We start from the raw sequence: 14,991 nt of genomic DNA on the forward strand, positions 1-14,991 counted from the left end.
CCATTCCACTCGTCTGGCCCTTCGCTGTTTGGGGACTGGACATGGTTGGTCCACTAAGAACAAGCAGGAGCGGATTCACACATGTGCTTGTGGCAGTCGACAAGTTCACCAAATGGATTGAAGCCAAGCCTATCAAAAATCTTGATGCTAGCACTGCTATTAGTTTCATCAGAGAGTTGATATTCAGATATGGAGTCCCGCATAGCATCATCACTGACAATGGGTCAAACTTTGATTCAGACAAGTTCAGAGCTTTTTGCGCCTCTCAAGGCACACGAGTCGACTACGCGTCGTCGCGCATCCCCAGTCGAATGGACAAGCTGAAAGAGCAAATGGTCTGATTCTCAAAGGACTGAAGCCTCGACTGATGCGTGATCTCAAGCACGCAGCAGGCGCTTGGGTCGACGAGCTTCCGTTAGTTTTGTGGGGACCGAGGACCACCCCGAACCGGTCGACTGGAAGAACGCCATTCTTTCTGGTTTACGGAGCCGAAGCCGTCCTGCCGAGTGATCTACTTCACAACGCCCCCAGAGTCGAGCTTTATAACGAAAACGAAGCAGAGCAAGCCCGGCAAGACGCAGTCGACCTCCTAGAGGAGGAGAGGGAAATGGCTATGATCAGATAGACCATCTATCAGCAAGACTTGCGTCGATTCCATGCCAGAAATGTGAAGAGCCGAGCCTTCCAAGAAGGAGATTTGGTCCTCCCAGTGGATCAACAGAAACCACACAAACTTGCTCCTACTTGGGAAGGCCCCTTCATCGTCACCAGAGTCCTCAGCAATGGAGCATATCATCTCTACAACGTTGATCGCCGGATCGACGAGCCACGAGCTTGGAATGCGGAACTACTCCGCCCATTTTACACTTGAATTCTCACTCGGATGAGGTGTAATAAGAAAAACTTCTGTAGTTTATTTTTTATCAAAGACAAGAGTGTCCCAGTTCTTCCTGTAATTGCTGTCACTTTTGTTTACGTACGAAATCCCCCAGTGGGTAGCTTAGCTGCAAATCCGTTTCGCCTAAGTTTGCAAAAAAAATCCTACCGAGTGGTGAGCCAGACTCCCACTCGGGGGCTTAGCTGCAGCCCAGTGCTCGCCTAAGTATATAAAAATCCTACCGAGTGGTGAGCCAGACTCCCACTCGGAGGCTTAGCTGCAGCCCAGTGCTCGCCTAAGTGTTTGAAAATCCTACCGACTGGAGAGCAAACCTCCCACTCGGGGGCTTAGCTGCAGTCCAAGTACTCGCCTAAGTATTTGAAAATCCTACCGAGTGGTGAGCCAGACTCCCACTTGGAGGCTTAGCTGCAGCCCAGTGCTCGCCTAAGTGTTTGAAAATCCTACCGAGTGGAGAGAAAACCTCCCACTCAGGGGCTTAGCTGCAGCCCAGTGCTCGCCTAAGTATATAAAAATCCTACCGAGTGGTGAGCCAGACTCCCACTCGGAGGCTTAGCTGCAGCCCAGTGCTCGCCTAAGTATTTGAAAATCCTACCGAGTGGTGAGCCAGACTCCCACTCGGAGGCTTAGCTGCAGGCCAAGTACTCGCCTAAGTATATAAAAATCCTACCGAGTGGAGAGCAAACCTCCCACTCGGGGGCTTAGCTGCAGTACAAGTACTCGCCTAAGTATATAAAAATCCTACCGAGTGGAGAGCAAACCTCCCACTCGGGGGCTTAGCTGCAGTACAAGTACTCACCTAAGTATATAAAAATCCTACCGAGTGGAGAGCAAACCTCCCACTCGGGGGCTTAGCTGCAGTCCAAGTACTCGCCTAAGTATATGAAAATCCTACCGAGTGGAGAGCAAACCTCCCACTCGGGGGCTTAGCTGCAGTCCAAGTACTCGCTAAGTATATGAAAATCCTACCGAGTGGAGAGCAAACCTCCCACTTGGGGGCTTAGCTGCAGGCCAGTGCTCGCCTAAGTATATAAAAATCCTACCGAGTGGTGAGCCAGACTCCCACTCGGAGGCTTAGCTGCAGCCCAGTGCTCGCCTAAGTATTTGAAAATTCTACTGAGTGGTGAGCCAGACTCCCACTCGGAGGCTTAGCTGCAGGCCAAGTACTCGCCTAAGTATATAAAAATCCTACCGAGTGGAGAGCAAACCTCCCACTCAGGGGCTTAGCTGCAGTACAAGTACTCGCCTAAGTATATAAAAATCCTACCGAGTGGAGAGCAAACCTCCCACTCGGGGGCTTAGCTGCAGTCCAAGTACTCGCCTAAGTATATAAAAATCCTACCGAGTGGAGAGCAAACCTCCCACTCGAGGGCTTAGCTGCAGTACAAGTACTCGCCTAAGTATATAAAAATCCTACCGAGTGGAGAGCAAACCTCCCACTCGGGGGCTTAGCTGTAGTCCAAGTACTCGCCTAAGTATATAAAAATCCTACCGAGTGGAGAGCAAACCTCCCACTCGGGGGCTTAGCTGCAGTCCAAGTACTCGCCTAAGTATATAAAAATCCTACCGAGTGGAGAGCAAACCTCCCATTCGGAGGCTTAGCTGCAGCCCAGTGCTCGCCTAAGTGTTCAAAATTCCCACCGAGTGGAAAGCAAACCTCCCTCTCGGGGGCTTAGCTGCAGCCCAGTGCTCTCCTAAGTTCGGAACACGTCCCAATCCACAAAGACGGCAAGATGCGAATCGACTGTTACCTTTTCCTTCGGAGCTGCACCACAAATACGAAGTTATTTCGAGTGAAGGCCAAGTTCCACTCGACAGATAATTCCCGAAGATATTCAACGATAAATCAAGTTCGGATAAAACCCAAAGGTCCAAGACCTCAGATCAAAGTACTCGAGCCCTCGGCTCGATAGATTTTAACGGTTACAGAATCCACTCGGCATTCCGAGGCAAATTTAAAGTGAAGCATAAAAGTTTTTCATTCCTCAAGCGGAGGACCGGAAGGGGCGACGAACTCGTCCAAGTCGATCCCGTCGGCAATACGAGTAGCAGCAGCAATGAAAGTCTCCATGAAGTCTTGAAAGCTGTGCTTCCTGGTATTGGCAACTTGAATGGCAGCCAGCTTTTCTTCTCGTGCCTCCTTGCAATGGACGCGGACCAGAGACAGAGCGACATCAGCACCACATCTAGCAGAAGATTTCTTCCATTCCGCCACTCGACCCGGGACTTCATCCAGTCGAACCATCAGGGACTCGAGGTCGTTCTGAAGCGTCGTTCCAGGCCAGAGTGATGTGTCGATCCACGACATGGCAACCTTCAGCCGAGCAAGATAGTCAACAACGCTGGTAACACGAGACTCCAGTCGGAGCACGTTCATAGTAGCCTCGTCCTTCACGAGAGAATTGGCAGGATCCAAGCCTGGCTCCACTCGACTGGTTTCCTCTTTGAAGCTCTGGCAGAATTCTGCAAACACGATTCAAGAATAAGACAGTGGCCTTACGCGGGCTTGGTAACTGCAAGACAGCCGGGTCGGAATAATTACCTTCGAGCATGACGAACAGCTTCTTGGCGAGTCCACCGAGATAAGCCTCCAGATCGTTTACCTTCCCCGCCAGTTCACCCGCCTGGTCGTGCAGAACCATCTTGTCTTTCTTCAGTCGGCTGACCTCTCGATTAGCTGTCTCGAGAGCAGTTTTCAGTCTGGAGTTCTCCTGTTCATGAGTTCCGACCGAAGCCAGTTTCTCTTCTGCAAGCTTCATTTTGCTCGAGGCCTCCTTCTATGCTTCGGCAAGATCTTGATCCTTCTTCTTCAGAGCTTCCTCCAGTTCATCTACAGAACGTAGAGTGAACTCAACATCAAGAATGAGCAAGAAAGGGAAGTCAATCGTCAAGAATGAGAAGCCTCGCCAGCCATACCTTTTGCTTCGTCTCGCGCCTTCTGCATGTTCTGTTGAGCGAGCTTCAAGTCAAGGTCGAGCTGAATCTGTTTGTTCTCCAACTCAGTGTAGAGAGCCACAAGTTCACAGGATTTCTGCAAAAGTCAGTCGACAAAGGTCCAAGATAAGTTGCTTCCGAGTAACCAAGAGACAATGATGACGTTTCTAAGACTACAACTGAATCAAAAACATTCAACAGTAGTCTCGGGGACTACACCTAGTGGGTGCACTCAGCGTGCCCCCATTGGTTTTAAAAAAAATCGACTGCCCGCAGTCGACCGGATACAGTTTCATTCGACATGGCCTGGCCAGACCGAGTGAAGGAGTAAAACTACATCAACACAATATAAAGACTACAGTCGACTGCCAGCAGTCCACCGTAGTCTCGGGGACTACACCCAATGGGTGCACTCAGCGTGCCCCCACTCGACCAAAAAACTTAACAGAAACACCCAGTGGGTGTACAGATTTAAAAGATCTTCGGAAAAGAGATTCTTCAGACAGCATACCCTAACAGAACAAGCATTGAATCGACTGACCTGGACGTTACTCTGAAGAGCTGAACTCGCGTCATAAGCCGCTTGGCTGGCTTCTCGAACCACCTTGACCTGCTCCATCATGATGCCTGCCTGGCGTATAGCTTCCTTAGCTGCACCCACTTGGTCCTCAGGGACGTGGTGTGTGGCGAAGAGCGAAGGCAGATTTACGGTCGACGTCGAGGGCCGCGCACTCGCCAGAGGATTGGCGAAGGTCACAGAAGCCCGGGTGGTATCGCCACCGTCTCGAGCTACGGCCTCAGGCGCCGGAGTAGATTGTGGAGTCTCGCCAGCCGACGCTTTCCTGTTCCGCCTCACTCTCAGCGGCGCTTCGTCTTCGTCGTCAGGAAGGCTAATAACATGAGGAGGAGCTACGAGAAAAATTAGAACTTTTGGATAGAAATCATGAATCTCATGGTGTATTCTTAGTTTTCTTACATATACTGAAGACAGTTCATCTGTCCACTATGTCTGCTGTGTTTGCACTATGAACGACCCAGGCAATTAGAACTTCAGAACCAAAGCACCAGTATTCTGATCCTTGCATCAGTACTTTCCTTATTTATCATCTGGGAGGAATAGTCGGAGCCAGATAAATAAGGTTCATGTATTGCAATCAAAACTGCACATACAGCTAATAAAATCAACTGATAGTGTAATATTCCTATGAGTAGCAGCAATGATATCTTTTGCTATATCTAAACAGGTCTTTGTGTTATGAATATAGACCATATTAAAGATCTGATGCTTACTTTACTGTTAAACATAGACAAGAGGCTAGCAAATGATTGAAATGTCATTCTGCTTTAAGTTAGAAAATGCTAAAGTAGTTTTTTTTTGCGAAATAAATGCTAAAGTAGTTAAGGGGCTAAAACTCAGATTTATTATAATGGATAAACAATTCCCATGGTTTAATTTACAACTCCACACATTTCACGTTAAGAATGAAGCTGGTCTCCATGATTTCAGTGATGTCTCCAGATAAGAAATTTGGAATGCTAACAAGAGATAAACACGCACATAGCAATTAAAGTGATTTTATTCCTGCCATCTTATATTTAAGCGCACTGCTCACTTGTGATGTTTTGCTATTGTAGGTTAACATGATGCATGAGTAGTCTCGTGACGAAGACCTTTAACTATGATGTCATCTACTCTCATTTGGTACGTGCATATGCATACTTTTATTATAAGTTGCGGAGACATTTCCTCTTTGATGCTTATATAGTTCGGTCTGATCAAAACCTGCAAATGAAAAAGAAATGTTAGATCTAAAAGTAGTCATAAATACAACACCATCCAAAAAATAATGGAATAACGCACCTGCCTCATCTCTCTAAAACATCTCTGTAGACAATGTTCTTGGTACTTTTCCCGGATTTGTCAACCTCCTTGTTTGGCTTGGCCAAAATCCGTGTCGTCTCTCTTGACACTCCCCTCGACAATGCAACATATAGTTGACCATGTGAGAATACAGGCTCGGGAAGGTAAATACCGACGTTTGGGATGGTCTGACCCTGTGCCTTGTTAATTGTCATCGCAAAACTCAGGCGGATGGGGAACTGCTTTCTCTTAAGTTTGAAGGGAAGCGAGCTGTCCTCTGAGGGCGACATAGGGATCCTAGGTATGAACACCCTCTTTCCAGCATGCTGACCACCAACAATCTCCGCATCAATTGCATTATCCTGGAAGTCTCTAATCATAAGCCGTGTTCCGTTGCATAGACCATTATGAGGGTCGAGGTTCCGGAGCAGAATGACTGGACAGTTGACCTTTAATCTCAAAACATGCGGTGGCAAACCATTTGGTGTGATCGAGTTCAGAAAATCAATTGTGTAATTATTCTGCAAGTCATCCTCGATTGAGTCAAAGCTATGGTATAACTTTTCTTCGCCTGGAAACCTAGAGATCATCTTGTCATTGAGGTCATCCACATGATCGTTCTTGGTCGATAGAATTGCACGTGCGCTCATGTACTCTCTTGATCTAGCATTAGCATGCAGCGATGGAAATACATCTTCAGTGAGCTTGTTAATAGCTTTTTCATCATCGGTATAGCCAATCACAATGTTGTCAGGGAGACGCACATAGTCGTCGCCTATTGTCTCTTCTGTTCCATTACCGATCCTTAGGAGGTATTCAGAGAACCAAGGATCAGCCTGTGCCCGCATATTGCGCGTGAGGTGTATCTTGCGGGTCTTCTCCCACAAATAGGATCTCAGGAGTGTAGCATCCGTGATCTGTGCTCTTGTCCCACGTGTGACAACAGGAAGGACTTGCCGAAAATCCCCACCAAAGACGACAACCTTTCCCCCAAATGGCAAAGGACACTCCATTATATCCTAGAGCGATCTATCAAGCGTCTCAACTGCTTGACGTTTTGTCATAGCGATTTCGTCCCAAATTATCAAGGACGCCTGTTTAAGCAACTCTGCTGTACCACTCTGCTTTGTAAAACTACACATGCTGTTGTCAGTGAGCTTAATTGGAATTTTGAACCTGGAGTGCGCAGTCCGTCCTCCTGGCATTATCGACGCCGCTATACCTGATGTAGCAGTTGCGATTGATATTTGGCCCACGGAACGCACCTTTGCAAGCAAGGCCTTGTACAAGTATGTCTTCCCAGTGCCTCCTGAACCATCAACAAAGAATATCTGGCTTTTTTGGTTCATCACATGATCCATTATGTCATTAAAACCAGCCAACTGCTCATTGTTCAAACTGTTAAATAGATCTAGATGTTCTTTGTCCACTGTGACTTGCCTCTCCTCTATTACTTCTTTGTACTCAGAGTCATAAGAATCATTGGTCTCAACCAGATCTGGAAGTCCATAGTTTCTAATATCCTTTCCCATGGATTGTAACATATCCCTAATATCTCTAAGGACTATCTGCTCAAGTGTTGCCTCATCGGATTGATTACGACGGTAATCCTCAGACATTGATGCTAGATGTTTGTCCCACATCTGTCGGATTTCTGTTGCCTCACAGAATACCAGTATAGTCGCAAACAACCGTCTCAGGGCATAAGGCATCTGAAATGTGGTTGCCTCCGTCATGCAATCATCAAGAGTCCTATCGTGCTCAATGAGGCCTAAGTGCTCGCATGCCTCCCTGAAGGAATTGCATGGCTTTCCATTTACTATTTTTAAATCATCAAATGAAGTGGCACCTCGGACATGACTTAGGAGCACACGCAAGTAGTACCTCTCTCCTTCAGCAGGGTGTGCATACACAAGTCTTCCAATCTGTGATCTCTTACTTTTTCTATTCTGCCAACTCTTATTTCCAGCTATCCATCTATAATGTTCTGGAAACTCTCTGTACAGCCATTTCCGTGCTTCTGGAAACTTCTGGTTCATCCGAAAGTACTCGGTAAGCATGGACTTGGAAGAAGATGGCCGAGCGACAACATCTTCCAGATTTTCACACGCTTTAAATGCAACCGTATGCATGTTTGGCAAATGAAGCTGGAGCTGTAGCACAGATGGACTGACACCAAACATTTTAAAACCGAAAATCCTATAAATAGCTTCTGGAGGAGATACATAGCGTGCATCCCTATACTGTCGGATTTCATTGATGATTCCACCTTCATTGATGATATCCTGCTCGAATGCAAATGATGTTCGATCATGCCCTTTGTAGATGTACTTGAACAAGTACTTGACTGCCTTAATGCTCGAGCATGCTTCGACATTAATGTGGCAGTTGTATGTCATAAGTAGATAAGGGTTGTAAGGGCCTACCCATCTATTGTCCAAATCAGCTCCTCTGATCCGAACCCTCTGCCCGTCGTCCCTCCTTCTATATATGGGATATGAGTCTTTCCCTTGCTGTGTGGCATCGCAAAAATCTCGCGGGTAATGAAATCGACACTGTCCCTCAATCATGCAAGGACAACTTTTTTTGAGCTCACCACAAGGTCCGTGTAGCATGTGTTTGACGACCAGATCATGTAGAACGGGGTGTTTCTCTTTGTCAGGTATTTCTGCAGATATCACCCGATTATAGTCATCTGGGGTCGCTAACTCGCTTTTTTGCTTTCATGATTAGAAGTATATGCTCATGAGGGAGGCCTCGTTTCTGAAACTCCGTGACATGTACATAAGCTGCTACTTCTCCGAAATGCTTACCCTTAGTCAGTAAGTCCATCATATGTCGTTGTTTAGCTCTGTATACTCTTGCCACCAGGTCTGGACGGTCCTGTGGCAGTTGTCCAGGCAACAGTTCCTCTGTTATCTCCACCCAATAGGGATTGCAAGTCATCGTAATAAAATAATCTGGTTTGCCCCACCGCTGGACAATTGCCATTGCATCCAGGAATCTCCGCTGCATGTCGCGATCACCACCAGGAAATGTACGTGGAAGCACGATTCTTTTGCCAATCCGAACACTGCGTGACTCGCCAGCAACAATGGTATCAACAAGACCCTGTAGTAGTAACCAATGTTACAGAAAAACATGGAACATGTATATTGTCGTTGCATTATAATGTGTTAGAATAAACACAAGCACGTTACCTGGTAGAGGTCGGCGTGTATAACCTTCTGATTTTCTGGCTTCGAGTACCAGTCAAGCCTCATAGACTCAATCTTGATATACATGTCAACAGCCCACTGTTGGAAAAGGCGCCCCCCGAACAAGATGATGTTTAAAAGTTTCTTCCTGACCTGCAGCTTGAAGCAGTAGTACTCCCTTGCACTAACAAATTTCCTGGATTGTGTTGCATTCACCTCATTGTCACCAAAATCCTCATGTGGGTTATCATCGTTGTCCTCTACAGATTGACAACATAAATATCAGTGTGCTGGCTGGACTCATAATGATTGACACAATAAGAATTGAAGAATAAGAAATGATGACCGATACCTGCAGGTAAATCAGTGGCATGGTCTTCATGTGCTACAAAATTCCCAACTTGTTCGCTTTCTCTAATCAAGTTTTCCTCTGATAGATAGATGAAAACATAAGTTTACATTAATAATAGCAAGCCTAACCCTTGTTAATGAACACATACCTGTATGTATATCAATGTCTTGGTTTCCTTGTGGTGTAGTATTATCCGATGAATGATGGGTCCTGTCATCGGGGGGACCAACATATGGCATCCAACGATTCCAACCAATCTCCCCACGTGGGAAGAATAGGGGATAAGACAACGGGTCATAGCACCCATAGTATGCTCTAATATAGAGGGGCCGTTCTCCTTTTTTCCCATGCACGACAACACTCCTGTCAAAGCAATTTTGTGGGTCACTCCCTTCAACCCATATCGCTGCCACATGAGAAGCCGTTGGGGCATTGTACCTTCGTTGATTCAGCTTGATATCCGTGTTTAGTGAGATCCTATACTCATCTAGATTTGGAACAGACCCAAGGCTCTTGAAAACTTGCGCATAAGGGTTAGGCTCTAGTATTCGCAGAATCTTCCGTATGAGATCTATCTTAAGGTCTGGAGATCTCTTAGCCCTGTGAACCAAGTTTTCATCTTTATCATAAATATAGAGTTGGAAATGTCGAGGGCCATTATCAGCCGGCACCAGATCATCAAGAGCGTGGTACAACCCGTCACACGCACGAAAAGTATATACTCCAGTTCCTGCCGCATTGCTGACTCGGCGATCAAGAGTGACTCCTAAACTTGTGAATGAGAAGTGCGAGTTGAAATATCGTATATGCTCTCTGAAATATTTAGCATCCTCATTAGCTTGACATGTAAACAACCGTTTCAACTCTTTTGGAACCTCTGGAGTAAATATACTGACTTTTCCTTTTCTGCAACAAAATGCTGGCCCCTCGAATGGAAACCGCAAAGCCCCACAGTGAAGGCAGTCTGCAACCTTTTTTAGGACATGGTGCTTTGTAGGTAGGTTTCGGTATATGAATTCATCAATCACTGCTACAGGTCCTGCTTGTGCATTCTGGCGTCCAAGCTGGTACGACTCGAGAGCAACATCTAGCACAGAAAGACAGTAGGTATTAAATTATCACTCAATACAACTAAAGTGTGCACTTGAGGGTGTTAAGTTGGAAAATACATAATGGACATACCCTGATCTATAAATATTATAGCTTCTTCATCAGGATCATGGTATGCGGCTTCTCCATTCTGTAGTGGCTCCATGTAATCTAGTATGCAATATGTTGGTCAAATATAAATTCCTCAAATTTATGGATGAAGACATTCAAATGGGAACGCCAGTATATATAATGTACCTTGAAAATTGGTTTGTTAAACAGGAGGCTCAAATATTCCATATGGATCAGCTGTCTAGTCGTTGCCCACTATGGAAAATCATAAGATCAGTACAACATAACAATATAGGTGTTCTAGTAGACGTAGGGTCGGCAAAACTACCTTGCAGATTTTGAGTGTTTTGAGCAGTCTCTGTTGTTGGTTCTACTCCTCGCCTATCATTAGCCATGGACTTTTGAGGTTGATTGGAGGCATTAAGAGGCTCTATACATTAAAAATGAAAGAGAACCCAGATTACGGTAAACACGCTTGCACTATAAGTAATATTGATGCGTGATTATAGTAATATTGTTCCTTACACTGTACAAATGCCTAATGATATACCTGGTGCAATATCTGCAGTGACATTGGAAATTGTTTGCGTTTCATGACCAAGAGGTACAACAACAGCTCTCAGTCTCCCTGCAATTTCTACCATCTGATATGCATCATTCCTATGCAACCAATTGGATTCATCAATGTTTCCTAAAATATTGTCCTCGTGAGGAGGGATCCCTTCATGTGATTGGGATGAAGTTGGTATGTTTGATAAGCCTGCAAGAAATTTGGTGTCACCACATCAGTGCATATATTAATATACTCCATCCGTCCTAAAATAAGTGTCTCAACTTTATACTAACTTTAGTGCAAAGTTGTATTTAAGTTGAGACACTTATGTTGGGATGGAGGGAGTATCTCTTAATAATATGCGAGATAATAAAAGGAAATGACTATTTGATGGTAGCACACAACCTGCAAATGATATTGTTTGTAGCTGGCTGACACCCGATTGTCCTGTAGCTGGTGTGCGTGACACATTGTCAACACTGTTAACGGTGGCAATAGATGTCTTTGACTGTTCACGGGATTGGCGTTTTCTTCTTAATATTTCATCCCTGTTCTGTGCATACCGCTCCCTGTCCCTTTGCCTCCTTAACTCTTTAGGGTCTACATAGATGCAAAAAAGCTAATTAGCTTCAACAGTTAGGGGCATATGTAATGCGTTGATTGTCATTACCAATGGATGTGGACATCGGTGTTTGTGTTTCATCTTTCTGGGCACCGGTCCCTGTAGAAGCCTGAGACAATTTTTTCTGACCGTAGGCTTGACGTTGTCTTTTTAATATGTCATCCCTATTTTGTGAATACCGTTCCCTTTCCAGTTGCCTCTTTTGCTCCATATGATCTACATCTATGATACATTATAGTTATAATTCAGAGTCTCAAAATGTTACCTGAACAACAGAACATAAGCCAACAGTACAAGGTTATTTTTACTTTGGGTCATGGCCAGGGGTCTATGTGGCACACTTTGCTGGTCATTAGGCAGCGCTTTTGGAGTCCCGTTATTTTGGCGTGCATCACGACGATGTTTGAGAATGGCATCTTTATTTCGTGCATAGTATTCTTTGTCCCGCTGCCTCTTCAATTCCTTAGGGTCTGTATAAATACAAACAGAAAGTTAGCGCATAAACAATAACAGTGTTCATCATTCAAGAAATACCAACGTGGTGAGCTTCCCTTCCCTTCCCCTCTCCTCTCCTCTCCCCCACATCTCTCTGGATGTTGCCTAATTAAGTTTCAGAATTCAGATGGTCTGGATGCTGCCTAAGTTTCAGAATTCAGATGGCATGGCGTTTTGGATCATATTTTGGCTGTGATGGAGTTTGTCGAGTGTCGCCTGGCACCTGGCAGGGTCTTGTCGTCCAACTTGTTGGCCCGAACGCCGATCATTTGCATGAGAAAACTCTGTTTGTGCGTGTGAGCGCATCACTGTTTTGGTACACTTTTGCATGACTGAAACACAACCAAATTGCGTGTGTGTGTGCGCACGCGCGTGCGCGCAACTATGCATCCATTGGATGTATGCATGCATCACATCTTTGCACGTTTTGGTGCTTCAGTTTTGGATGACATGACGTTTTGGTTCCGTTTTGGCTCACCATGTTTGAATCAGATTAATATATACTACGTATTTACAAGATTTGAATTGCAGCTGAAACTCCCTGTACTAGGAACAAATAAGTTCACCGCAATACTAGATGATTGTTACTATGTATGTTGTCACAGATTTTCCGTTCATCTACCAGTTTAACATGAGCTGCTGAGGTTTTGTCTCATGGAAAAAGGACCAGATGTTGGCCTATCTACTGTTCTGCTGATAGAATTTCTATACCCCTGCAGTAACTTTGATTCGAATGTTTGTTTCTGTTTAAACATACTCTGGTAAAATTTCTGTAAATAACAAAGTATTTTACACTCTGCGGTCCTGACAACTTACTTACGAACAACATGGTTACCCTGACCCAGTGAAAAAGTTTAAGAAGTATATCCCGGTAATTTTTGTGTGAAAATAGCATAATAATATACATATCACATACCTAATAACTTACATACAAATACCACAATAACTATTGACCCGCGAAAAAGTTGTCGAATACCATGATTATTTCTGTGTAACTAACATGATAATTTACGTGTTGTAAACCTAAATAAATTTCACAAACACCATGGTAGCTTTTTGACTGAAGAAATTTTTCGCTAAAACATACCTTGATAACTCAAGTGTAAAGAACATGGTATTTTGCGCACCGTGGACCTGATAACTATGAACACATAGTGAATTACAAAATTAAAAGCAGACCTAGATAATTTCTTTTTAAATAGCATTATAATATATGCACCACCGAGTAACTTACGTACAAACAACACCTTATCTTTTTTACCTAGGGGAAAAAGTTATTGAGAACATATCATGATAACTTCTGTGCAAATAGCGTGGCAAAATGTGCACCACATGCGTGATAAGTTACGTACAAACATTTTGACGGGGCGTGGGGGGGGGGGTGTTGTTGTGGGGGGGGGGTGTTGTTGTTCAAAAACATATCCCGGTAGTTTATGTGTAAATAACATTTTAATATAGGTACCGCATACCTGGTAACATATGTACAACACATCACAGTAACTTTTTGACTCGAGGAAAGTCAGTTGTTAAGAAATATATGTCTGATAACTTTTCATATAAATAACATGATAATACACACACCATAGATCTCATAACTAACGTATGAACACCATAATTGTTGGAGAACGTAGTAATTTCAAAATTTTCCTACGCACACGCAAGATCATGGTGATGCATAGCAACGAGAGGGGAGAGTGTTGTCTACGTACCCACGCAGACCGACTGCGGAAGCGATCACACAACGTAGAGGAAGTAGTCGTACGTCTTCCCGATCCGACCGATCCAAGCACCGTTACTCCGGCACCTCCGAGTTCTTAGCACACGTACAGCTCGATGACGATCCCCGGGCTCCGATCCAGCAAAGCTTCGGGGAGGAGTTCCGCCAGCACGACGGCGTGGTGACGATCTTGATGTTCTACTGTCGCAGGGCTTCGCCTAAGCACCGCTACAATATGACCGAGGTGGAATATGGTGGCGGGGGCACCGCACACGGCTAAGGAACGATCACGTGGATCAACTTGTGTGTCTATGGGGTGCCCCCTGCCTCAGTATATAAAGGATGAAGGAGGAGGAGGCCGGCCAAGGCTATTGTTGCGGCCATGATGGGAGTCCTACTAGGACTCCAAGTCTTAGTAGGAGTCCATCAAGAGGGGAGGAAGGGAGAAGGAAGTGGAGGAGAAGGAGAGGTGGCCGGCCCCCTTTTCCCTAGTCCAATTCGGACTAGAGGGGAGGGGGGCGCAACAGCCTTTTTCCTCTTCCCATTAAAGCCCATCAAGGCCCATTACTTCTCCCGTAACTACCCGGTACTTCGAAAAATACCCGAATCACTCGGAACCTTTCCGATGTCCGAATATAGTCGTCCAATATATCGATCTTTACGTCTCGATCATTTCGAGACTCCTCGTCATGTCCCCGATCTCATCCGGGACTCCGAACTCCTTCGGTACATCAAAACTCATAAACTCATAATATAACTGTCATCGAAACCTTAAGCGTGCGGACCCTACGGTTCGAGAACGATGTAGACATGACCGAGACACGTCTCCGGTCAATAACCAATAGCGGGACCCGGATGCCCATATTGGCTCCTACATATTCTACGAAGATCTTTATCGGTCAGACCGCATAACAACATACGTTGGTCCCTTTGTCATCGGTATGTTACTTGCCCGAGATTCGATCGTCGGTATCCAATACCTAGTTCAATCTCGTTACTGGCAAGTCTCTTTACTCGTTCCGTAATACATCATCTCACAACTAACATATTAGTTGCAGTGCTTGCAAGGCTTATGTGATGTGCATTACCGAGAGGGCCCAGAGATACCTCTCCGAGAATCGGAGTGACAAATCCTAATCTTGAAATACGCCAACCCAACATCTACCTTTGGAGACACCTGTAGTACTCCTTTATAATCACCCAG

At 45.2% G+C, this 14,991-nt stretch overlaps 1 protein-coding gene across 1 annotated transcript; it reads right to left on the reverse strand.

Moving 5' to 3' along the window:
- Window positions 1–5,695: 5,695 nt before the first annotated feature.
- LOC123101420 (ATP-dependent DNA helicase PIF1-like) lies at window positions 5,696–6,703 on the reverse strand. The gene has a single exon (XM_044522880.1). The coding sequence runs from the start codon at window positions 6,701–6,703 to the stop codon at window positions 5,696–5,698; it is 1,008 nt and encodes a 335-aa protein (XP_044378815.1).
- Between the last annotated feature and the right edge of the window lie 8,288 nt (window positions 6,704–14,991).

Source organism: Triticum aestivum, chromosome 5A, assembly GCF_018294505.1.
Source record: "Triticum aestivum cultivar Chinese Spring chromosome 5A, IWGSC CS RefSeq v2.1, whole genome shotgun sequence".
NCBI lineage: Eukaryota > Viridiplantae > Streptophyta > Magnoliopsida > Poales > Poaceae > Triticum > Triticum aestivum.